Source organism: Oncorhynchus keta, chromosome 8 (genome assembly GCF_023373465.1).
Source record: "Oncorhynchus keta strain PuntledgeMale-10-30-2019 chromosome 8, Oket_V2, whole genome shotgun sequence".
Lineage (NCBI taxonomy): Eukaryota > Metazoa > Chordata > Actinopteri > Salmoniformes > Salmonidae > Oncorhynchus > Oncorhynchus keta.
Window position 1 is genome coordinate 5,099,660 of NC_068428.1, and position 26,521 is coordinate 5,126,180.

The 26,521-nt window shown below is 42.1% G+C and overlaps 1 protein-coding gene across 5 annotated transcripts; it reads right to left on the bottom strand.

The window, feature by feature from the left end:
• LOC118386730 (ankyrin repeat and SOCS box protein 2-like) lies at positions 1-26,521 on the bottom strand. Of its 5 annotated transcripts, none has more exons than XM_052523405.1 (11): positions 26,395-26,521; positions 24,034-24,336; positions 18,952-19,086; positions 17,876-18,033; positions 17,346-17,501; positions 16,748-16,993; positions 16,442-16,613; positions 12,097-12,670; positions 9,065-9,130; positions 4,099-4,252; positions 1-1,492 (listed from the first exon to the last, which is right to left on the bottom strand). In XM_052523405.1, the coding sequence occupies exons 2-11, from the start codon at positions 24,327-24,329 to the stop codon at positions 1,335-1,337; spliced, it is 2,115 nt and encodes a 704-aa protein (XP_052379365.1). In that variant the 5' UTR covers positions 24,330-24,336; positions 26,395-26,521; the 3' UTR covers positions 1-1,334. The 5 variants fall into 5 exon arrangements, with proteins under 5 accessions (XP_052379365.1, XP_052379366.1, XP_052379364.1 ...); XM_052523406.1 differs by having other exon boundaries at positions 18,952-19,083; positions 26,376-26,508; XM_052523404.1 differs by having other exon boundaries at positions 26,376-26,508.

Consider the following 26,521-nt stretch of genomic DNA (forward strand, 5'->3'; position numbering starts at 1 on the left):
TTAGTCTCAGGTTGAAAATGTATTAATTCTATCATTTTTCTTTTCGTAAACATTGAAAATGTTAACCCACACAAGGGTTAATCTTCAGAATGTAGAAACGGTGCTAAATATGAGGCTGATGAGGAAAATGGGAAACAGGTGCAGTCAAACAACAATCATTTGGTGTATGAAGATGGAGTAAGGCTAATTGCAGCATCATCATAGATGGATTATAGCTCAAAGATGACTTGTCATTCAAATAATGACAATCTCTACATTTACTTTTAGTGCAGCCTAATTAGGATGCTGCACATAACAGTCCATACATACAAAAATGTGAACTTATAAAAAAATATATATATATTTTTTACACTCAAGTAACACCAAACAGCAGCAATGTCATATCAATGTAGCCTGTAACCATCTGCAAAATGCACTGGGGAAAATCACAGAGCAGGATTTACAAACAATAAATCAAAATGCATGTATATTTTTTAAATAGCATATTTTCTTAGGTTAGAGTAAGAAATACTTCTCAAAAGATCCACCTTCTCTCTGCTTTTGAGTTTTCACTAAACAGTTCAAATGAGCTGTGAGCTAAAGATAGCACCTCAGTCTAACAAAGCCATCTTCTGTGGCGTTCCTCAGTTTGGACAGAGTGGACCACTGTGATAGAAGTGGAACCAGATTCCCACACGTCTTACAGATCAAGTGATGAATTCTACAGAAAATCAACATTGTTGGCAAGTAGTTTCCATTACCATGACAGGTTTTGCAATTACATACTATGTTTTTAATACTGACCAATGCAGTTCAGTCATGGATACAGAACAGCTTGTTATAGACCTATTTCAAGACTAAAACAGCTGCCTCTACCATATGGATGTTTGTGATAATTCACAATCCAATTAATGGTCATAATGTAATTGAACAACAATCCAAGAGACAACATTGTAGATAATTATATGTTGTAAAATGTGAGCCATCATAACATGGACAGTACATGGCATGAATAATGCACTAGGTTGGGTTATGTGGTACAGTAGTAGTTCAGTCCAATGCTAGAGGGCAAGAGGAATGGTGGTGTCAAAAGAACTTCATTCATGGATCCATCCTCTGTGAAGTCATTTGGCACCCTCATGAGGAGTTTGTCTGAAGTGAAGTGCAAGCACACACACTTACCGACTATGGTAAGTCTACCTTAGTCTGGTCTTAAAGTTTAATTGTGAACTCTAGGTTCAACGCACTCTACTCTATTTTATTGCTCAAATATCACACTAAAAACAATGAATATGTGAAGCGATTTTGTGCTATATTCCCTCTGTTGTCTCTTACTTTGACTATGATTTTACACATTAGTCTTCACCAAACTGTTCTTGGTTGCACTCTTCATGGTTGAGGTACTTGATCAGTTGTTGTGGGAGGGGCAGGTTGTTGATGCACCTCAGTCTGTGGATTCCAACTTTCTGGCGGATCTTCAGCCTGCACAGCTGCATCAGTGGACGTGGTGGCGCTGGAAGACAATGACAACATATATGAGGTTGTACATGTTTGTATACATATATATACACATATAACATGTGCACAAGTCACTCCAAATAAGTGCCCGTTTGGGCAGTGCATTGTGTGTGTGCGTACATGACATCCCCCCTCATCACAGCAGTAACCCCAGCAGCCAAGGGCGTAACTTTGTGTTGCATATTAGGGGGGGTCAACACCATTCCACGGGGGGTCTGGGGACATGCTCCCCCTGGAGATTTAATATATATGAAAAAAATAAATAACTGTGAAATGCTTGTTTCTGGTAAATTTAGTAGGGAAAGCACATCAAAACATTCCTGATCATTTGGTCTTCGGGAAAGTATTCAGACCCCATGAGTTTGTCCACATTTTGTTTCATTACAGCCTTATTTTAAAATGGATTAAATAAAAAAACACCGTAGCAATCTACACACAATATCCCATAGCGACAAAGCGAAAACATGTTGAGATATTATTATTATTATTATTATTATTTCCATGAGTATTCAGACCATTTGCTATTAGAGTAGAAATTGACCTCAGGTGCATCCTGTTTTTATTGATCATCCTTGAGATGTTTCTACAACTTGGCGTCCACCTGTGGTAAATTACATTTATTGGGCATGATTTGGAAAGGCACACACCTGTCTATATTAGGTCCTACAGTTGACAGTGTAAGTCAGAGCAAAAACCAAGCCATGAGGACAAAGGAATTGTCAGTAGAGCTCTGAGACAGGATTGTGTTGAGGCACAGATCTGGGAAAGGGTACCAATTTTTTTCTGCAGGGTTGAATGTCCCCAAGAACACAGTGGCCTCCATCATTCTTAAATGGAAGAAGTTTGGAACCACCAAGACTCTTCCTAGAGCTGGCAGCTGGGCCAAACTGAGCAATCAGGGGGAGAAGGGACTTGGTCAGGGAAGTGACCAAGAATCCGATGGTCATTCTGACAGAGCTCCAGAGTTCCTCTGTGAAGATGGGATAACCTTCCATAAGGACAACCATCTCTGCAGCAGTCCACCAAAAGGCCTTTATGGTCGAGTGGACAGACGGAAGCCACTCCTCAATAAAAAAACACATGACAGCCCGCTTTGAGTTGACCAAAAGGCACCTAAAAGACTCTCAGACTATGACAAACAAGATTCTCTGGTCTGATGAAACCAAGATTGAATTATTTGGCTTGATTGCTCAGCATCACATCTTGAGGTACCCTGGCACATCCCTACAGTGAAGCATGGTGGTGGCAGCATCATGCTGTGGGGTTGTTTTTCAGGCTAGGACTAGCAGACTAGTCAGGACTGAGGCAAAGGTGAACGGAGCAAAGTACAGAGAGATCCTTGACGAAAACCTCAAACTGGGGCGAAGGTTGACCTACCAACAGGACAACGACCCTAATAACATAGCCAAGACAACGCAGGAGTGGCTTCGGGACAAGTCTCTGAATGTTCTTGAGTGGCCCAGCCAGAGCCCGGACTTGAACCCCATTGAACTTCTCTGGAGAGACCTGAAAATAACTGTGCAGCAATGTTCCCCATCCAACCTGACAGCTTGAGAGGATCTGCTGAGAAGAATGGGAGAAACTCCCCAATACAGGTGTGCCAGGTTTGTAACGTCATACCCAAGAAGACTTGAGGCTGTCAATGGAGCTTGCAATAAAGTGCTGAGTTAAGGATTTGAATAATTCTGTCAATCTGATATTACAGTTATTTAAAAAAAATATAAATTCGCAAAAAAGAAAGAAACATGTTTGTGCTTTGTCATTGTAGGGTTTTTTATGTGTAAATTTCCGCCCCTCATTAATCAATTTTAGCAATTTTAGCTGTAACCTAACAAAATGTAGCAAAAGTCCAGGGGTCCGAATACTTTCCGATGACACTGTATCCCCAACCACAACTGAACAACTTTTGTACTCCAAAATTAGTGAAAATAAAATTATAGAATGATGCCGACACTGTCTAAAAAATAATTTTATCCTCCAGAAATGAGCCGAACAACATACTGGTCCACATTATCAGGCCGGTGTGTTATTTATCAATAAGCATTATCAGCTGTGCCTAACTGATGCAGCATACTGACTATAAACAAATAGGCCAAATCATGGGGTTGCCCATGATTTGTGCTAACCATTCGGTTGATCAGTGCTTCCCAAACCTTTTCATTCATAACCCCCTTTCATCATGGGGGAACATAATTGACTCTGGAAGTATTCTAAGGGTGACTATTAGGTTGCATAAACATGATTAGTGCTATCCCCCCACAATTCTGGCCTTCAAATTTGTTTTCTGAACATAAATAAGGAGGATAGGCTGCTGGTGAGAGTCTGGGAGACAGGCAGGGCAGGCTGCACTAGGAGAAACAGCCTTGCTTGAGTCTACATACTAAATGAGGTTCAGAGAAGCAACACTCTAGCTGCTGGCTAGACATTAGCTCTGGGATTCAGGTCGCGACACCACTGTAACATGCTGGTATTGAACCCTAGTTATCAACCACACATACTTTACCCCTACACCAAATGCTACCTTCTGTTGTGTAATTGTGTAGGTGTATTTCTACAGTATGTATGCATATGTGCTTCCGTTTGGAAGCCGGGGACACTCACTTGCTTTCTCCTTGATGACTTCCCAGTCCTTGAAGCTATCTAGGTGTTCAGTGAGTCTGGAGCAGAGTTTCACCTGGCCAACGTAATCCAGGAGTACGTCTATGATGGGTCCTGCCCAGCGGCTTATTGCCCGAGTAGAGATTATCTCACAAAACTAATGACGGAAACACAAAAAGAAATTGTCCCCACTTAACAAGAAGTGTAAGAAGTGTCCCAAATACCTATGTGCTAACATAACATCATGACAGTTACATTGGTGATTACAGTGTTGTTAAACATTGTTACATAGTAAATCCAAAAAAACATTCCTTACCAAAGGACACTTCAACAGGAAAATAAAGAAAAAGGAGCTCTCAGTTCCTGTATAGAAAGTAAGATGGCGCAGACAGACATGGTAGCTCTGCTTCTAGCTCCTAAGCAATTTTGCAGTTTTTTTTGTGTGTTATTTCTTACTTTATTAATCCAGAATGATTTTTGTATTATTACATACAGCCGGAACAACTTTTGGATATAAGAGCGGCGGTAACTCACCAGCATTACAACCAGGAATAAGATTTTCCCTAATTGGATCCTTTGTTCGTACCCCCAAGGCAATTAAACTTATCCCAGAGACTCGGAATGGACTTCTAGTCCGACTCAGGAGGCTGGCACACCCTCCATTGCTTCCGAGTAAATCACTAGCTAATGTTCAGTCTCTGGACAATAAAGTAGACGAGCTCAGAGCGAGGATCTCCTTCCAGAGAGACATCAGGGACTGTAACATACTCTGTTTCATGGAATCATGGCTCTCTGGGGATATACTGTCTCCATCCAGTCGGCCAGCTGGGTACTCAGTTCATCGTGCAGATGGGAAGAAATAACTCAGGGAAGAAGAAATGCGGAGGTCTATGCTTCATGTTTACCTACTCATGGTGTGATTGCGATAACATACAGAAACTCACGTCCTTTTGTTCACCCAATCTACAATACCTCAATCAAATGATGGCCGTATTACATCCCAAGAGAATTCTCAAGGTGGGATGCTATTGTCCCACTGGTAGCAGACAGGTTAAATGACGATCGCCCCGTAGCACTCACTTGTCATCATGAAGTGCTTTGAGAGGCTAGTTAAGGATCATGTCCCCTCTACCTTACACCAACAGTAGTAGGCTTGATTGCCAACAATGACGAGACAGCCTACACGGAGGAAGATTTGGATAGAAAACACTCTAAAGTTTCCAAAAATGTTAAAATAATGTCTGTGAGTATAACAGAACTGATATGGCAGGCAGAAACCTGTGGAAAATCCAACCAGGAAGTACTATTATTTTGAAAGGCTGTTTTTCCATTGAAAGCCTATCCACCATACAAAGACTTAGGACCCAGTTCACTATCTCTATGGCTTCCTCTACATGTGGCCAGTCTTTAGGCATTGTTTCAGGCTTTTACTCTGAAAATTTAGGGAGATACAGCACGTTCAATGAGTGGACAATGGAAATTTCCAGACATGAGCCAAGCTCGTGATCGGGAGCGCGCCACTTGTTTCTCCTTTTCTATTGACGAAGCTTTTGTTCGGTTGAAATATTATTGATAATTTGTGACAAAAACAACCTGAGGATTGATTTTAAACATCGTTTGACATTTTTCTACAAACTTTTAATGTACTTTTTAAAAACTTTTCATCTAGATGTTGTGAGTGCGCATTGTGCTTTTGGATTACTGATCTAAACGCACCAACAAAACTGAGGTTTTTGGACATAAAGAGGAACATTATCGAACAAAACAAACATTTATTGTTAAAGGTAAGTGATTAATTTTAACACTATTTCTGACTTTTTTGACACCTCTCCTAGGTTGGAAAATGGCTGTATGGTTCTCTGTGGCTAGGCGCTGACCTAACATAATCACATGGTGTGCTTTTGCCGTAAAGCCTTTTTGAAATCTGACACAGCGGATGCATTAAGGAGAAGTTTCTTTAATCCTATGCATAACACTTGTATCTTAGATCAATGTTTATGATGAGTTTTTTATAATTTGATGTGGCTCTCTGAAATTTCACCGGATGTTTGTTTGAGACAATAATTACTGTACATAACGCACCAATTTCAACTGAGGTTTTTGGACATAAAGATTAACTTTATCGAACAAAACACAAATTTATTGTGTAACATGAAATCCTGTGAGTGCTACCTGATGAAGATCAAAGGTTAGTGATTAATTTAATCGCTATTTCTGACTTTTGTGAGCCCTCTCCTTTTCTGGAAAATGGCTGTTTGGTTTTCTGTGACTAGACACTGACCTAACATAATCAGATGGAGTGCTTTCGCCGTAAAGCCTTTTTGAAATCAGACACTGTGGTTGGATTTACAAGAAGTTTATGGTGTAGAAGTAAATGGTGTATAATACTTGTATATTTGAGGACTTTTAATTATGGGATTGCTGTTGTTTTGAATTTGGCGTCCTGCAATTTCACTTGCTGTTTTTCAAGGTGGGATGCTACCGTCCCACTGGTAGCAGACAGGTTAAATGACGATCGCCCCGTAGCACTCACTTGTCATCATGAAGTGCTTTGAGAGGCTAGTTAATTAAGGATCATGTCCACTCTACCTTACACCAACAGTAGTAGGCTTGATTACCAACAATGACGAGACAGGAAGTGAGGGCCCTGGCAGAGTGGGGCCAGAAAAATAACCACACTCTCAACGTCAAAACTAAGGAGCTGATCGGGCACTTCAGGAAACAGCACGTGGAGCACGCCCCTATCCACATCGACGAGACAGCAGTGGAGAACGTGGAAAGCTTCAAGTTTCTCGGCGTACACATCAATGATAATCTGAAATGGTCCACCCACACAGAGAGTGTGGTGAGGAAGGCACAACAGCGCCTCTTCAAACTCAGGAGGCTGAAGAAATTTGGCTTGGCCCATAAGACCCTCAGAAACTTTTACAGATGGATAATTGAGAGCATCCTGTTGTGCTGTATCATCGCCTGAGACGGCAACTGCACCGCCCGCAACCGCAGGGCTCTCCAGAGGGTGGTACATCTATCCAATGCATCACACTGCCTGCCCTCCAGTATACCTACAAACACCCGATGTCACAGGAAGGCCAAAAAGATCATCAAGGATATAAACCATCCGAGCCAAGGCCTGTTCACCCCACTTATCATCCAGAAGGCAAGGTCAGTACAGGTGCATCAAAGCTGTGCCAAAGAGACTGAAAGACACCTTCTATCTCAAGGACATCAGGCTGTTAAATAACCATCACTAGCTGGGTACTACCCGGCTATTCAACGCTGCACTTTAGATGCTGCTCCCCTATATACAGTGGGGAGAACAAGCATATGATACACTGACGATTTTGCAGGTTTCCCTACTTACAAAGCATGTAGAGGTCTGTAATTTTTATCATAGGTACACTTCAACTATGAGAGACGGAATCTAAAACAAAAATCCATGTATGTATGTATGATTTTTAAGTAATTAATTTGCATTTTATTGCATGACATAAGTATTTGATACATCAGAAAAGCAGAACTTAATATGTGGTACAGAAACCTTTGTTTGCAATTACAGATATCATACGTTTCCTGTAGTTCTTGACCAGGTTTGCACACACTGCAGCAGGGATTTTGGCCAACTCCTCCATACAGACCTTCTCCAGATCATTCTGTCGCTGGGCAATACGGACTTTCAGCTCCCTCTAAAGACTTTGGGTTCAGGTCTGGAGACTGGCTAGGCCGCTCCAGGACCTTGAGATGCTTCTTACGGAGAAACTCCTTAGTTGCCCTGGCTGTGTGTTTCGGGTTGTTGTCATGCTGGAAGACCCAGCCACGACCCATCTTCAATGCTCTTACTGAGGGAAGGAGGTTGTTGGCCAAGATCTTGCGATACATGGCCCCATCCATCCTCCCCTCAATATGGTGCAGTCGTCCTGTCCCCTTTGCAGAAGAGCATCCCCAAAGAATGATGTTTCCACCTCCATGCTTTACGGTTGGGATGGTGTCTTGGGGTTGTACTCATCCTTCTTCTTCCTCCAAACATGGCGAATGGGGCATCATTGATGCCCCACGAGGTGAGATCTTGCATGTTGCCCCAGACCGAGGGTGATTGACCATCATCTTGAACTTTCTAATAATTGCGCCAACAGTTGTTGCCTTCTCACCAAGCTGCTTGCCTATTGTCCTGTAGCCCATCCCAGCCTTGTGCAGGTCTACAATTTTATCCCTGATGTTCTTACACAGCTCTCTGGTCTTGGCCATTGTGCAGAGGTTGGAGTCTGTTTGATTGAGTGTGTGGACAGGTGTCTTTTATACAGGTAACGAGTTCAAACAGGTGCAGTTTATACAGGTAATGAATGGAGAACAGGAGGGCTTCTTAAAGAAAAACTAACAGGTCTGTGAGAGCCGGAATTCTTACTGGTTGGTAGGTGATCAAATACTTATGTCATGCAATAAAATGCAAATTAATTACTTAAAAAATCATACAATGTGATTTTCTGGATTTTTGTTTTAGATTCCGTCTTTCACAGTTGAAGTGTACCTATGATAAAAATTACAGACCTCTACATGCTTTGTAATTAGGGAAACCTGCAAAATCGGCAGTGTATCAAATATTTGTTCTCCCCACTGTACATAGAATCACTGCACACGTTAATAATTGAACACTAGTCACTTTAACTTCTTGCGTCGAGCCATCACGGATCCGGGATCGTGACTACAGCCTCAAAGCCCATTACCATAACGCAACGTTAACTATTCATGAAAATCGCAAATTAAATTAAATCAATATGCTAACTCTCAAGCTTAGCCTTTTGTTAACAACACTGTCATCTCAGATTTTCCAAATATGCTTCTCAATCATATCAAAACAAGCATTTGTGTAACAGTAGTGATAGCTAGCGTAGCATTTAGCATAGCATTTAGCGTTAGCAGTCAGCAGGCAACATTTTCACAAAAACCAGAAAATCATTCAAATAAAATCATTTACCTTTGAAGAACTTCTGATGTTTTCAATGAGGAGACTCTCAGTTAGATAGCAAATGTTCAGTTTTTCCTGAAAGATGATTTGTTTAGGACAAATCGTTCCGTTTTCTGCGTCACGTTTAGCTAGGATTAAATCAGTCCTGTAGAGTAAATCTATCCGAATGCTCATTAGCATAACATAATGTTAACTATTAATGAAAATCGCAAATTAAATTAAATCAATATGCTAGCTCTCAAGCTTAGCCTTTTGTTAACAACACTGTCATCTCAGATTTTCAAAAATATGCTTCTCAACCATAGCAAAACAAGCATTTGTGTAACAGTATTGATAGCTATTGATAGCTAGCGTAGCATTTAGCGTTAGCATTCAGCAGGCAACATTTTCACAAAAACCAGAAAAGCATTCAAATAAAATCATTTACCTTTGAAGAACTTTGGATGTTTTCAATGAGGAGACTCTCAGTTAGATAGAAAATGTTCAGTTTTTCCTGAAAGATGATTTGTTTAGGACAAATCGCTCCGTTTTCTGCGTCACGTTTAGCTACGAAAAAAACCTGTATCCAGGATTGTGTAAATCTATCCGCAAGCTCATTAGCGTAACGCAACGTGAACTATTCATGAAAATCGCAAATGAAATGAAATAAATCTATTTGCTCTCAAGCTTAGCCATTTGTTAACAATACTGTCATCTCAGATTTTCAAAATATGCTTCTCAACCATAGCAAAACAAGCATTTGTGTAACAGTATTGATAGCCTAGCATAGGATTATGCCTGGCATTCAGCATGCAACATTTTCACAAAAAACAGAAAAGCATTCAAATAAAATCATTTACCTTTGAAGAACTTCAGATGTTTTCAATGAGGAGACTCTCAGTTAGATAGCAAATGTTCAGTTTTTACAAAAATATTATTTGTGTTGACAAATCGCTCCGTTTTCTTCATCACGTTTGGGTAAGGAAAAAAATAAATAAATAAGTCATTAAAACGCTAACTTTTTTCCAAATTAACTCCATAATATCGACAGAAACATGGCAAACAATGTTTAGAATCAATCCTCAAGGTGTTTTTCACATATCTATCGATGATAAATCCTTCGTGGCAGTTGCCTTTCTCTTCTGAAGAAATGGAACCCGCATGGACCTAGAGATTACGCAATAATTTTGACACAGGACACCGGGCGGACACCTGGTAAATGTAGTCTCTTATGGTCAATCTTCCAATGATATGCCTACAAATACGTCACAATGCTGCAGACACCTTGGAGAAACGACAGAAAGGGCAGGCTCATTCCTGGCGCATTCACAGCCATATAAGGCGACATTGGAACACAGCGCCTTCAGAATCTGCGGCATTTCCTGTATGAAACTTCATCTTGGTTTCGCCTGTAGCATTAGTTCTGGGGCACTCACAGATAATATCTTTGCAGTTTTGGAAACGTCAGAGTTTTTTCTTTCCAAAGCTGTCAATTGCATGCATAGTCAAGCATCTTTTCGTGACAAAATATCTTGTTTAAAACGGGAACGTTTTTTATCCAAAAATTAAAAGAGCGCCCCCTATCTCGAAGAAGTTAATAACGTTTACATTCTGCTTTACTCAACTCCGATGTATATACTGAATTATATTCTACTGTATTTAGTCAATGCCACTCTGACATTGCTTGTCCTAATATTTAAATACAGTAGCTTGCGAAAGTGTTCACCCCCCTTGGCATTTTTCCAATTTTGTTGCCTTACAACCTGGAATGAAAGTGTATTTTTGGGGGGTTTGTACAACATGCAACACACTTTGAAGATGCAAAATTTTTTTTTTTTTTTGTGAAACAAGAAATAAGACACACAACTAAACTGGGTCTGGGCTTTGAATTTAAATGCTTTGAATTTAAATGTTTCCCCTTTAAATGTTTCCCCTTTCCGGGCCCAGCAACGAGGGTCCCCAGTCCGGGGCCCACCACGAGGGTCCCCAGTCTGGGGCCCGCAACGAAGGTCCCCAGTCCGGGGCCCGCAGAGAGGGTCCCCAGTCCGGGGTTGTCGACGAGGCGCCACCAAAGTTGGGTGAGCCAGAGGTGGAGCGGGATCTACGTCCCACACCAGAGCCGCCACCGCGGATAGATTCCCACCCAGACCCTCCCTTATAGGTTCAGGTTTTGTGGCCGGAGTCCGCTGGGGGGGGCGGGGTACTGTCACGCCCTGACCTTAGAGATCCGTTTTTCTATGTTTCTTTATTTCTATGTTTTGGCCGGGTATGGTTCTCAATCAGGGACAGCTGTCTATCGTTGTCTCTGATTGGGAATCATACTTCGGTAGCCCTTTTTCCCTCCTTTCAGTGTTTTTTTTTATTTCTTGTTTTGTTGGCGACATTTTAAATGAAAAAATTAATGTACGCTCTCCACGCTGCACTTTGGTCTACTTCTTTCGACGACCGCGACAGTACCAGGACATTTTTGCCAAAAACCTGGTTTCGTCTGCCAGGAGGCTGAAATTTGAAGCCAAAAGTGGACATTCCAGCAGTACAATAACCCCAAGCACACATACAAGTCCACAAATAAATGTTTTTTGCAAATAAACATTTTGCAATGGCCATCTCAGTCTCTTGAGTGGAACCCCTATGGTTTGGATGGAAGAGGACAATCTATAAGCGCAGATGAAGGATATCAGGGATCTGAAAAGTTTCTGTATGGAGGAATGGTCCACGACCCCTCTCTATGTGTTCTCCAATCTCATAAAACATTTGAGAAAAAGGCTCAGAGTTTGCAAGGGGAGGGTGCTGGAGTCTTGAAAACAGGGGATACAATCATTTTGACCGCTATCCTTTTGAGGTTTTTTAAATTGCTTGTTATACAAAATGCATTTCTCTGAGCAATTGCATTAGTATACAATTAATATATTTTTTTAGCATACAAGAGAGCTCAGTATGTATTTATTTTATACTGTCTTCTATTCTCATCTTTATCAAGGGATCCCTAAAGAAATGTATCCTACTGTATGTGAAAATATTACACACGCACACACTAAACATTTCACTCCTATTCTATTTACCTGAACAGGTTCCCCGGTATTTCTGCGCATATCGGTATTGTAGCGCAAATCATCTCTCTCAGAGGTCTCCTGAAGGGGTGGGTGTGGACCACTGCTGTAAGTGCAACTAAAACAGGAGAGGGCATCGCAACCGTTGTCCATCAGATACTTCAGCATGGACAGATACTTCATACTGAACATGACGGTGGCCGGGAATGAGGTGGGGTGAGTGGGGATGTAGGCATTGACGTTGGCCATGTGCTCCACCAGCAAAGTGACCAATTCAATACTACCTTGCCTCATGGCCACAAGTAGCGGGTTGAATGTGTCCAGGTTTGGGTTGGCACCGGCTTCTAGAAGCATGGTGGTCGTGTCCACGTTGCCGTTGGTGACGGCGAAGTAGAGCGCTGTTCTACGATGGTCCTCATACATCCTGGAGCGTTCCTCCGACAGCACGGCATTGACATCGTAGCCGGCCTTGATCAGGACCTCCAGGACTTCATCCCAATTGTACTCGGCGGCCAGGTGGAGGGGACTGATGCCACTGCGTTTCACTCTGGACTTGCTGGTGGCTTTGATCAGCAACGACACGATACTGAAATAGAAAATCACACAGGGGGAATTAGGGGGTGCCCAGATTTGAGGATTAAGGGCTAGGGTTGCAATTTCCCCCTAAAAATTTCCCAAAGTTCCCACGTCTTTCAGAAATGTGAATATTATAGACATGATAGACCAATCCAAACTCATCTCTGCATGTCCAGCACACTCATTATCTCAGCCAATCATGGCTAGCGGAAAGGTTACTTCCTTTTTCTGTGGCCAAACCAACTAGGCTTGTAATTGAACAATTGTATTCGTATTTACAGATGGCATAAAAGTTTGATTTTAAGGTATACGAAAGTTCACATGTTCGAGAAGGCATTTCTGCCAAAAAATGCATTTTGATAAAACAATATTTTTTACATTCAAACAGCTCTCCTGTGAAGTCACAACATACGCCTAGTTTCCTGAATCGGGTCACATATACGGACGGATCTGTGCCATTTATTTTGAACTGCACTCCCACGTTTACAGCATGAGTGGTAGTGAGTAGATGCACTTGTTTTGAGATCAAAGTGAGAGCTGCATGTAGCCATGTGTGCACATTTTATTCATATTTTGCTAGTTAGTGAGTTATTACCCCAGTTATAGATCATTTGTAGTCAGCAATACGGGAGTAAATGCTTCCTATAAGAGTACAAAACGTGTGCATTTCTAGACATGTTTGGCATCTCCAAGCTTGGATGCTGCTGATGGTCATTAGTGGCCTACCAAACTTTATAACTGCTTGGTACTCAGCACGCTATTGTCCCTCAAATCAAATGTAATCGAAAATCAAATCAAACACTTCATGAGAGTCCCATGAGCTCATGTTGCGCACCAAAACAAGTCGCAAATGATCCTGCCCCTTGATCCTAGTTAATGTGTCAACAACTACCTGCAAATTATGAGAAGGCAGCAGTTCACACACCAAGTGGACCACTGGGAAGACAGGCAGCACTTACAGTGGCAAGAAAAAGTATGTGAACCCTTTGGAAATACCTGGATTTCTGCATAAATTGGTCATAACATTTGATCTGAACTTCATCTTGGTCACAACAAACACAGTCTGCTTAAACTAATATCACACAAACAATTATACGTTTTCAGGTCTTTACTGAACACACTGTGTAAACATTCACAGTGCAGGTTGGGAAAAGTATGTGAACACTTGGATTTAATAACGGTTGATCCTCCTTTGGCAGCAATAACCTCAAACAAAGTTTTCTGTAGTTGTGGATCAGACATGCAATGGTAAAGAGGAATTTTGGACCATTCTTCTTTACAAAACTGTTTCAGTAAAGCTATATTCTTTGGGATGTCTGGCGTGAACTGTTCTCGAGGTCATGTCACAGCATCTCAATCGGATTGTGGTCAGGACTCTGACTGGGCCACTCCAGAAGGTGTAATTTCTTCTGTTGACGCCCTTCTGTTGTTGATTTATAGACAGCTTCTCAGGCTCCATCTTGGGTCATTGTCCTGTTGCATCACCCAACTTCCATTGAGCTTCAATTGGTGGATAGATAGTCTAACATTCTCCTGCAAAATGTCTTGATAAACTTGGGAATTAATTTTTCCGTCGAAGACAGCAAGCTGTCCAGGCCCTGAGGCAGCCCCAAATCATGATGCTCCCTCCACCATGATTTACATTTAGGATGAGGTTTTGATGTTGGTGTGCTGTGCCTTTTTTTCTCCACACATAGTGTTGTATGTTCCATCCAAACAACTCAACTGCAGTTTCATCTGTCCACAGAATATTTTTCCAGTAGGGCTGAGAAACATCCAGGTGCACTTTTGCAAACTTCAGATGGGCAGCAAGTTTTTTTTTGGACAGTGGTGGCTTCTTCCGTGGTGTCCTCCCATGAACACTATTCTTGTTTAATGTTTGACGTATCATAGCCTTGTCAAAAGAGATGTTAGCATTTTCCAGAGATTTCTGTAAGTCTTTAGCTGATGCTCTAGGATTTTTCTTAACCTCACTGAGCATTCTGCGCTGTGCTCTTGCAGTCATCTTTGCAGGACGGGCACTCCTAGGGAGAGCAGCAACAGTGCTGAACTTTCTCCATTTACAGACAATTTGTCTTACTGTGGACTGATGAACATCAAGGCTTTTAGTGATACTTCTGTAACCCTTTCCAGCTTTATGCAAGTTAACAATTCTTAATCGTAGTTCTTCTGAGATGTACTTTGTTCGAGGCATGGTTCACATCAGGCAATGCTTCTTGTGAATAGCAAACTCAAATTGTGAGTGTTTTTTATAGGGAAAGTTAGCTCTAACCAACATTTCCAATCTCGTCTCATTGATTGGACTCCAGGTTTGCTGACTCCTGATTCCAATTAGCTTTTGAAGAAGTCATTAGCCTAGGGGTTGACATACTTTTTCCAACCTACACTGTGAATGTTCAAATGATGTATTCAATATAGACAAGAAAAATACAATCATTTGTGTTATTAGTTTAAGCTTTTAGCGCACGGTCTAGTTTTCTGAATTTCCGCCTGTCTGACTTGCCCAAAGTAAACTGCCTGTTACTCAGGTCCAGAAGCTAGGATATGCATATAATTGCTATAATTGGATAGACAACACTCTGAAGTTTCTAAACCTAAGAGGTTAAAATTATGTCTGTGAGTATAACAGAACTGATATGGCAGGCAAAAACCAGAGGGAAATCCTTTTTTTTTTTTTTTAGCTCCCAGCTATTTCAAATGTGAAGCTATTGAAAACTATGACTTACACCCCTCAGATTGCAGTTCCTATAGCTTCCATTAGATGACAACAGTCTTTATTCATGGTTTCAGGCTTGTCTTTCGAAAAACCAACGAGGAATAGTAGTTTATCCAAGGGGAGCACTAAGGCAAAAGTAGTCTCTTTGCGCTCGTGAACGAGGGCGCGCGCTTCGTTATTTTCCTTTCCCATTGAACATACTAGTCTTGGTATCAAATATGATAATTTATTTCGATATTAGACTACCTGAGGATTAATTAGAAACGTTATTTGACTTGTTTGGATGAACTTTACCAGTAACTTTTGGGACTTCTTTGTCTTCATGTTGAACTGGTGGATTGCTGAACTCAATGATGCCTACTAAACTTTTTGGGATATAAAGAAGGACTTTATCGAACAAAATGGCCATTCATTGTGTAGCTGGGACCGTTGGGATTGCAAGCAGAGGAAGATCTTCAAAGGTAAGTGATGTATTTTATATCTATTTATGATTTTATGACACCTGTGCTGGTTTGAAAACATATGTTGTTGTGGGGCGCTGTCCTCAGATAATCAAATGCTATGCTTTCGCCGTAAAGCCTATTGTAAATTGGACAACGTGGTTCAATAACCAAGATTCTAAGCTAAAGAATCATGTATGACACTTGTATTTTCATTAGTGTTTAATATTACGATTTTGTATTTTGAATTTGGCGCGCTCAGATTTCACCGGATGTTGTTGAATTTGATCCCGCTAGCGGGATCTGTGCTTGAAGACATTTGAACACTCCTGGAGAGTCTTCTAGCTATAGAATGAAGCACACAGATACTTAGGCATAATAAAACAATGAAGCTTTTGCTGATCATGAGTACCAACTGTCAATTTACAGATATGATTACAAATACAAGTATAGCCATGTCGTTACATCTCTAATACTAATAACAACACAGTAGATGAATCTGATACATAAGCTAAAGAGGATGACCAACAGTGCTTTCTTTAACGAGTACTAGTGTTAAGGGTGCTGTGCAGGGATATTTGTAATCTAACCATGTTTCAAGGCAATTTAAGCTAATTTCACCTACCCATCATTTCCTTGTTGGGCAGCGATATGTAGTGGCAGAAGTCCTTTCTTTCCCACTTTGTTTGCGACAGCTTTCTGAGAAAGAAGAATCTCCACAATGTCCTCATGGCCGTTCTTAGCCGCCTCATACAGAGCTGTGGACCCATCACTTTCCTCGCTATTGACATCAGCACCTAGAACATATTCAGAACAATGTACAGTTAGAATTTTTTTTGGTTATATCCATGGTTACAGCCTCAATTCGGTATAATGCCATTTGGTCTACAGAATTCATCCTTTTTTTTCCCAGGGGAAGTCATACCCATACCGTGTTTAATAAGAAATCGAAGTGTTTCCACATGTCCATTCTGGGCTGCAGTAGAAAGTGGTGTGATACTGGACATGTTGGTTGGGTTGAGCTTAGCCCCGTTCCGGACTAACATCTCACAGATCTCAACGTTGTTGCGGCTCACAGCCTCTAGGAGAGCTGTCCAGCCCTGGGTAGAGTATTTGTTCACCATAGCACCGTGATTCAGAAGCATGGCCACAATCTCGGCATTGTCCATTTCGCAACCTGAGGAAAATGTCAAAGATTGACAGACAGCAGTTATATGGAAGAATTTTCTGGGGTAGTCAAGACAGCTTGAGAGGATACTGGGAGAGCTGTATTTCTATATCAAGCCGTCCCTGTCTCCCAATAACCTCTCCTTTCTCCTGAAGTGTGCCCTTGTTCACAAGTGCTCCCCCTTCATGTATTCAACATGTTTTTCAGCTAAAAAAAAAATCCCAGTCTTCTGATCTTGCTATCCAACAAGTTATTTTACTATCAGTAGCCTATGACTTACTATGCTTAAAGTAAAAGGATAATAACAAAGTGGTAGGCAGATATTGTAGGTCTTAGTAGGTCTTAAAGGCAAATGTTTTACCCTTGTAGAGGGGGCTCTCTCTCTCCTTGTTGGCAAGGTCTGGGTCAGCCCCCATCTCCAGAAGTGCCTCTACACAGGCCACCTTTTCGCTTTCCACTGCCAAGATGAGAGCGGTCCGGCCTTTCAGGTCGCACGTGTTAATCACACCAGGTTGAGCTTGAAAAGTGGAAAGAAGAACACTAGGATATACTTTATTTTACACTGTATTTTACAGTCTGCTATTTAGCTTGCATTTACTTGGTAAAATGGTAAAATACTTGGTAATTACTTGGTAAAATGGGTGCACCATTTGATATGGACTGCTTTTGTATTCTTTAACATGAGACTAGAAAATGTCAATTGTTACCACTACACACTTTCCCAGTAAATAACAGGTAAGTACTAGCTTAAATGGGACTATAAAATATAAAGATACCAGCCTTACAAAAAAGGACAACAACCAATGATGCAAAGAATGACTTTACTAAATGTACAAGGAACCACTCACTATACATGTACAGTACATCTATGGGGTTTTAAATTGCATTTACCCCCAAGAAGAACTCTGACACACTGGTCTTGGCCATAATATGCAGCCTCGTGCAGCGGGATCCATCCATACTTGTCAGGCCGCAGTATGTTATTAGCCATAGCTCGTACCGTAGTCACATCACCATTCAGGATGGCTTTCACAATAGGGTCCTGTTCCCTAATAGGCAAACATACCCATCATCATCCACTTGCCTTTTTCCCTAGCCCACATAAACTATAGAAGAGCTAACATATGCTACTGTACCTGTAGACTTCCAGTCCTTGCGCTAATACTAGTTAACAATGGCTCGCAAAACTACCTCTAGCATCCTTCATAATGCACATAGAGACATAAAATGATATCCACAAGTTCATCTGACTCTGGCTAAGTAGAGAAACGGCTTAATTGCCAGAATCTCGCAGTCCTTTAAAGGGACAATCCAGAACATTCTCAAATTCAATTAGTGAATATTTGATTGATTTGCTATCTTTGAGTTATGGAAAGTGGATTAAAATTAAATACACACATCCTTAGTTAGGGTTTATGGTGTTGGAAAGACTTTGGTTCCTTAAGTTGTGCATTTCACCACTTTTCTACCTCATTTATTATTTCCAACACCAAACCATTGTCTATATATGTGAAAATGGCACTGTGATTAAAAATCTACGATAAAAAAAGTCAAATTTGATGATGTCATCAAAAGTAAAAACATTCTTAAATATAGTGATTTTCAAAGACTATGAGAATCGCGGTCACGTGGTGAGCAGGAAAATGTCCTCCCCTGGCTAGAAACGTTGCAGGTTTTGAAAACCGCTGTTGTGCATTGTTGTTCTTCTTTTCGTTGTTCTGTATTGTAAAAGAAATGCATCATTTTCACATACAGGATGTACACGTTGGTATGTTGCTGGAGATAATGCATATGAGGTTGAAAAGTGGTGGAAATCCCAGCAGGTTTGTATTCTTTCACGTGGAAAAAATGATACAACAAATATCATCACATATTATAGAAACATTATTACATATTCTGAAGTGTTCATGTCTTGGTGTGAAGGCAATATATGTTGCTAAATACCATCTGTGAAAGGACACACTTACTTTTCTGTGTCTGGCACGTACTGAATGGAGCCATCGCCTCTGTGATATGCCAGCATGCGCTTTCCATTGCCAGTTACAAAATGAGTCACCACAATGTCTCCACATTTCCTTCTTTCTTCACATGTCCTTCTCCTGCTACAGGAACGGTGAGATATAATTAGTTGACAGTCACATTTTATGCAAATGTATACATCAAATAAATGAAAGTAATATGGGGGGTCCTTAATCTAAGTGTATATTGTGTTTCTTTAAAGTGAAATATTTGAATCCTGAAACAACTTTCATTGCTGACATGTGTACTATGGAAAGCTCTGTATCAATGAATACAGTACAGCCATCTAAAGTAATTGTCCACCATCACAATCCACTGCTCAAGTGTTCGTCCGAAAGCATTTCTAAGTGGTAGGCTTAATGCATGTGCATAGTTGATATCCAACATGCACAGTTGCAGGGTACTAATAAGTTATCTTTTTTTTAAACCCTGGTACCACCAAGTTTTTGTGAAAAACTATAGAGTCACTATTAGTCAAGTTATTTTGACTGGTATTGTTGCAGCATAATAATCCTGCAGCAAGAGGATTTCAATGTTTAATCCAGAATGTTTTTGATTGTGGTTGGGCTATTAGCTGGCCAAAATTAGGCTACATGAAAAGTGCAGTACTGTTAATATAACCCTGTTAGCGCGGATTTTCTGTGAATTTATGTCAATCACAAAGCTCATTTGCATTTCCTTCAAGCGCAGGAATTCTCACCAAAAAATAGTGATCAAATTAAGATCCTACATCATTAAGGTAACACTGCATGAGTCAAGTAATTTATTTGAGGAAACCGCCACTCATGCATACTTATGAAGTCTGCAACCTACATATGAAATCGAATGGCCAAACCCCACCAAAGGTTGTATAAATCTGGAAACATATACTACATTTGCTTTGAAGGAGATGTCTGTATAGTGATACATAGACACACATTACTGACGAGATCCATATAATAATCAGAGAAAGCTTTTATTTTCTACACTGTAACTATAGATAAGGTACTGTTGTTGTGCTAGCTGATTAGCTGTTGTTGTCTCACCTACTGGTTTAGCTAGCTCTCCCAATCAACACCTGTGATTACTGTATGCCTCGCTGTATGTCTCTCTCAAATGTCAATATGACTTGTATACTGTTGTTCAGGTTAGTTATCATTGTTTTAGTTTACAATGGAGCCCCTAGTTCCACTCTTCATACCCCTGATACCTCCTTTGTCCCACCTCCCACACATGCGGTGACCTCACCCATTAAAACCAGCATGTCCAGAGATACAACCTCTCTTATCATCACCCAGTGCCTGGGCTTACCTCCGCTGTACCCGCACCCCACCATACCCCTGTCTGCGCATTATGCCCTGAATATATTCTACCATGCCCAGAAATCTGCTCCTTTTATTCTTTGTCCACAACGCTCTAGGCGACCAGTTTTGATAGCCTTTAGCCGCACCCTCATACTACTCCTCCTCTGTTCCGCGAGTGATGTGGAGGTAAACCCAGGCCCTGCATGTCCCCAGGGACCCTCATTTGTTGAATTCTGTGATCGAAAAAGCCTTGGTTTCATGCATGTCAACATCAGAAGCCTCCTCCCTAAGTTTGTTTTACTCACTGCTTTAGCACACTCTGCTAACCCTGATGCCTTGCCGTGTCTGAATCCTGGCTCAGGAAGGCCACCAAAAATGTTGAGATTTCCATACCCAACTATAACATTTTCCGTCAAAATAGAACTGCCAAAGGGGGAGGAGTTGCAGTCTACTGCAGAGATAGCCTGCAAAGTAATGTCATACTTTCCAGGTCCATACCCAAACAGTTCGAACTACTAATTTTAAAAATGACTCTCTCCAGAAATAAGTCTCTCACTATTGCCGCCTGCTACCGACCCCCCTCAGCTCCCAGCTGTGCCCTGGACATCATTTGTGAATTGATTGCCCCCATCTAGCTTCAGAGTTTGTTCTGTTAGGTGACCTAAACTGGGATATGCTTAACACCCCGGCAGTCCTACAATCTAAGCAAGATGCCCTCAATCTCACACAAATCATCAAGGAACCTACCAGGTACAACCCTAAATCTGTAAACAAGGGCACCCTCATAGATGTCATCCTGACCAACGGGCCCTCCAAATACACCTCCGCTGTCTTCAACCAGGATCTCAGCGATCACTGCCTCATTGCCTGTATCCGCTACGGATCTGCAGTCAAACGACCACCCCTCATCACTGTCAAACGCTCCCTAAAACACTTCGGTGAGCAGGTCTTTCTAATCTACCTGGCCCGGGTATCCTGGAAGGACATTGACCTCATCCCGTCAGTTGAGGATGCCTGGTCATTCTTTAAAAGTGACTTCCTCACCATTTTAGATAAGCATGCTCCGTTCAAAAAATGCAGAACTAAGAACAGATGTAGCCCTTGGTTCACTCCAGACCTGACTGCCCTCGACCAGCACAAAAACATCCTGTGGCGGACTGCAATAGCATCGAATAGTCCCCGTGATATGCCATTGTTCAGGGAAGTCAGGAACCAATACACGCAGTCAGTCAGGAAAGCAAAGGCCAGCTTCTTCAGGCAGAAATTTGCATCAAGTAGCTCTAACTCCCAAACGTTCTGGGACACTGTGAAGTCCATGGAGAACAAGAGCACCTCATCCCAGCTGCCCACTGCACTGAGGCTAGGTAACATGGTCACCACCGATAAATCCATGATTATCGAAAACTCCAACAAGCATTTCTCAACGGCTGGCCATGCCTTCCTCCTGGCTACTCCAACCTCGGCCAACAGCTCCGCCCCCCCGCAGCTACTCGCCCAAGCCTCTCCAGGTTCTCCTTTACCCAAATCCAGATAGCAGATGTTCTGAAAGAGCTGCAAAACCTGGACCCGTACAAATCAGCTGGGCTTGACAATCTGGACACTCTATTTCTGAAACTATCCGCCGCCATTGTCGCAACCCCTATTACCAGCCTGTTCAACCTCTCTTTCATATCGTCTGAGATGCCCAAGGATTGGAAAGCTGCGACAGTCATCCCCCTATTCAAAGGGGGAGACACCCTGGACCTAAACTGTTACAGACCTATATCTATCCTGCCCTGCCTATCTAAGGTCTTCGAAAGCCAAGTCAACAAACAGGTCACTGACCATCTCGAATCCTACCGTACCTTCTCCGCTGTGCAATCCTCAGCCACGCTCAAGGTACTAAACGATATCATAACCGCTATCGATAAAAGACAGTACTGTGCAGCCGTCTTCATCGACCTTGCCAAGGCTTTCGACTCTGTCAATCACCATATTCTTATCGGCAGACTCAGTAGCCTCGGTTTCTCTGATGTCTGCCTTGCCTGGTTCACCAACTACTTTTCAGACAGAGTTCAGTGTGTCAAATCGGAGGGCATGCTGTCCGGCAGTCTCTATGGGGGTGCCACAGGGTTCAAGTCTCGGGCCGACTCTTTTCTCTGTATATATCAATGATGTTGCTCTTGCTGCGGGCGATTCCCTGATCTACCTCTACGCAGACGACACCATTCTGTATAATTCCGGCCCGTCCTTGGACACTGTGCTATCTAACCTCCAAACGAGCTTCAATGCCATACAACACTCCTTCCGTGGCCTCCAACTGCTCTTAAACGCTAGTAAAACCAAATGCATGCTTTTCAACCGTTCGCTGCCTGCACCCGCACGCCCGACTAGCATCACCACCCTGGATGGTTCCGACCTAGAATATGTGGACATCTATAAGTACCTAGGTGTCTGGCTTAGACTGTAAACTCTCCTTCCAGACTCATATCAAACATCTCCAATCTAAAATCAAATCTAGAGTCGGCTTTCTATTCCGCAACAAAGCCTCCTTTACTCACGCCGCCAAACTTACCCTAGTAAAACTGACTATCCTACCGATCCTCGACTTCGGTGATGTCATCTACAAAATAGCTTCCAACACTCTACTCAGCAAACTGGATGCAGTTTATCACAGTGCCATCCGTTTTGTTACTAAAGCACCTTCTACCACCCACCACCGCGACCTGTATGCTCTAGTCGGCTGGCCCTCACTACATATTCGTCGCCAGACCCACTGGCTCCAGGTCATCTACAAGTCCATGCTAGGTAAAGCTCCGCCTTCTCTCAGTTCACTGGTCACGATGGCAACACCCATCCGTAGCACGCGCTCCAGCAGGTGTATCTCACTGATCATCCCTAAAGCCAACACCTCATTTGGCCGCCTTTCGTTCCAGTTCTCTGCTGCCTCTGACTGGAATGAATTGCAAAAATCACTGACTCCCTCACCAACTTCAAACATCTGCTATCTGAGCAGCTGACAGATCGCTGCAGTTGTACATAGTCTATCGGTAAATAGCCCACCCAATTTTACCTACCTCATCCCCATACTGTTTATATTTATTTACTTTTCTGCTCTTTTGCACACCAATATCTCTACCTGTACATGACCATCTGATCATTTATCACTCCAGTGTTAATCTGCAAAATTTTAATTATTCGCCTACCTCCTCATGCCTTTTGCACACAATGTATATAGACTCTCTTTTTTCTTCTTCTACTGTGTTATTGACTTGTTAATTGTGTAACTCTGTGTTGTCTGTTCACACTGCTATGCTTTATCTTGGCCAGGTCGCAGTTGCAAATGAGAACTTGTTCTCAACTAGCCTACCTGGTTAAATAAAGGTGAAATAAAAATAAAAATAAAATAAAAAAATAAGGACAGTTATAGTGCTACGGGGCGGCAGGTAGCCTAGTGGTCAGAGTGTTGGGCCAGTAACCCAAAGGTTGCTGGATCGAATCCCTGAGCTGACAAGGTAAAAATCTGTCGTTCTGCCCCTTAACAAGGCCTTAACCCTAACCCTGGTAGGCTGTCATCGTAAATAAGAATTTGTTCTTAACTGACTTGCCTAGTTAAATCAAATAAATGTTGAAAAGAAATACATGTATTATGCCAATGAATTTGAAATGCATGTAACTATCTGTAGCCTACAACTTAATATAAATGGGGGCCCAAAACCCAAAGTGGATCATGAAAAACAATGAAGGGTCTTTTCAGCTGGTACACACGCGTCAGGTGGGTTGGCAGTAGGCGGCCTATGGCTTGGGTCCTCCCTAGGTGGATTTGATGGGTTCGGTGTAGTTGTGGGTGGATTTTCCCTGAACTGGACTGTTCTTCTGCCTAGAGCTGTGGAGGTCTTGCTGGCTTCACCCAGTGAAGTGGCATTGTGGGGATCACTAAGGCTGCGTTCGATAGCCAGCTGCATCAGCTCGTCATCTGACAGGTTGCTGTAGAGAGTGTAGTCATCAAACCCCAGAGTGGGGCCGATAGTGGAGCCAGGCATGGACTTGCTGGCAACTGCCATGTTGGATCTGGAAAGAAAAGAGAGCATACAATATAACGGTTACATATGATGCTTTGTGCATTATGTCCACCATGTTGGATCTTGAGACCCATTCCTTGGCACCTACACCAGTGGTGGCCAAGACTGGTCCTAGCAGGTGCCACAATATCGTCCATCTAGAGACCATGATTAAAGGAATAGTTTACCCAAATAGCAAAAATACACATGGGTTCTGATTGTGTAGATGATTTGGACAGGACATGCAAAAATGGGATTATCAGGGATATTGACTTGCATTGGTTACGTGCCACAAATGCAAAAAACTGAGCATTTGTAGACAGTGGCCAGATAATCAAAACCAAAGGTTTTCTGGGGAAGCATATCAAAACATTTCTGCAGCCTTGAATGTCCCCAAGAACACACATTCTTAAATGAAAGAAGTTTGGAACCACCAATGCTCATCCTAAGCTGGCCGCCCGGCCAAACTGAGCAAATGGGGGAGAAGGGCCTTAGTCAGGGAGGTGACCAAGAACCCCATAGCCACTCTGACAGAGCTCTGGAGTTCCTCTGTGGAGATAGGAGAACCTTCCAGAAGGACAACCATCTCTACAGCACTCCACCAATCAAGCCTTTATGGTAGAGTGGCCAGACGGAAGATACTCCGAAATAAAAGGCACATGACAGCCTGCTATGAGTTTGGCAAAAGGCACCTAAAGACTCTTTGACCATGAGAACAAGATTCTCTGGTCTGATGAAACCAAGATTTACAATTTTGGCCTGAATGCCAAGCGTCACTTCTGGAGAAAACCTTGCACCATCCCTACTGTGAAGCATGGTGGTGGCAGCATCATGTTTTGGGGATGTTTTTCAGTGGCAGGGACTGGGTGACTAGTCCCTGGGTGACTGCCACTGTCACCACATTTATTTATTTTTATCTCAAATCCAAAATGTTGGAATATAGAGCCAAGTTAAACGTTTTAGAATCACTGTCTAAATAAATACGTAGTTGAATGTAACTGCAAAACCAAAGTATGTGCAAGTGGCTTGTCAACTAATAAGGCTAACTCCCATTGTACACAATAATTAGGGATGGGCCGAGTAGTCGGACAAAGGAGTTTTATAACGGATAATGTCATTTTCTGGATATGATTATGATCAAGTTTTTTTGTAATTATCCGTTATAGAAAAAAAATGTGGGGGGCCAGGACTTATCTTATTAATGTCAGTCAGTCATGTGCAAGGTTCTATGTGGTCTAAATAACTCAACTGGCTGCTGTAAAGAGAAGGGCAGGCTATACGTTACTCCTGCTGTGTTGATTGGATAGATTTAAGCTATATTTCTCCTGTCCACTCGCTTCATAATTTGACTTGATCAGTTTTCCTCGCATGTTTTCGGTCTGATCATTTAGAATGCTACTATGATAAATCACATGTCGAGGACTGTTGCTGTCAAGCCATCAATGTCCATACTATCTAGCAAGCGGGGAAAGGTTAGGGCAAAAATATTAAACGCTGATGTGTATTCTGACTGAGTGACAGCAAACTTGTCTGCCTGCAGCAAGTTGATGACACAGGCACACACACATACCCCCCCTCTGTGCTGATCCTAATCTGCAGCTTTTTTTGCAGTGAAAATGTGCAGGGAGGTATTTTGCCAACATCTATTTAGTCATAAAAAAAACATTTTTTTTCTCTCCAGTTTTTTCCATGTCGGCACACCCCTAATAAGAATGTCATGCAAATTCTTATTTACAATGACGGCCTACACCGGCCAAACCCAGACTACGCTGTGTGCCGCCCTATGGGACTCCCAATCATGGTCATTTGTGATACAGCCTGGGTTCAGACCAGGGTGTCTGTCTGTAGGGACACCTCAAGCAATGAGATGCAATGCTTTAGAGCACTGTACCACTCGGGAGCCCTTGCAGGTTGCAGGTTCCTTCTCGACAATGCAATAAGTAATAATAAAAGATAAGAATATGAAAATAAAGTAAATGGCTCAGTAGAATATTTTTTTTGCATAAGTATAATACAGGGAAGAACAACATAGTCCAAAATGTGTCTTACCTTCCACCCAAGCTCTTACCGTTCTCCAGAGGCAAAAACAGTTTAAAAAGTGTTTTTCTTCTCCGGTTAGTCTCACTTTCCCCCACTAAGACTTCTCCACTCCTCTGACAGTGAAGGGCTCTGAGCCTGGGCTTCTGCTCCAGCCG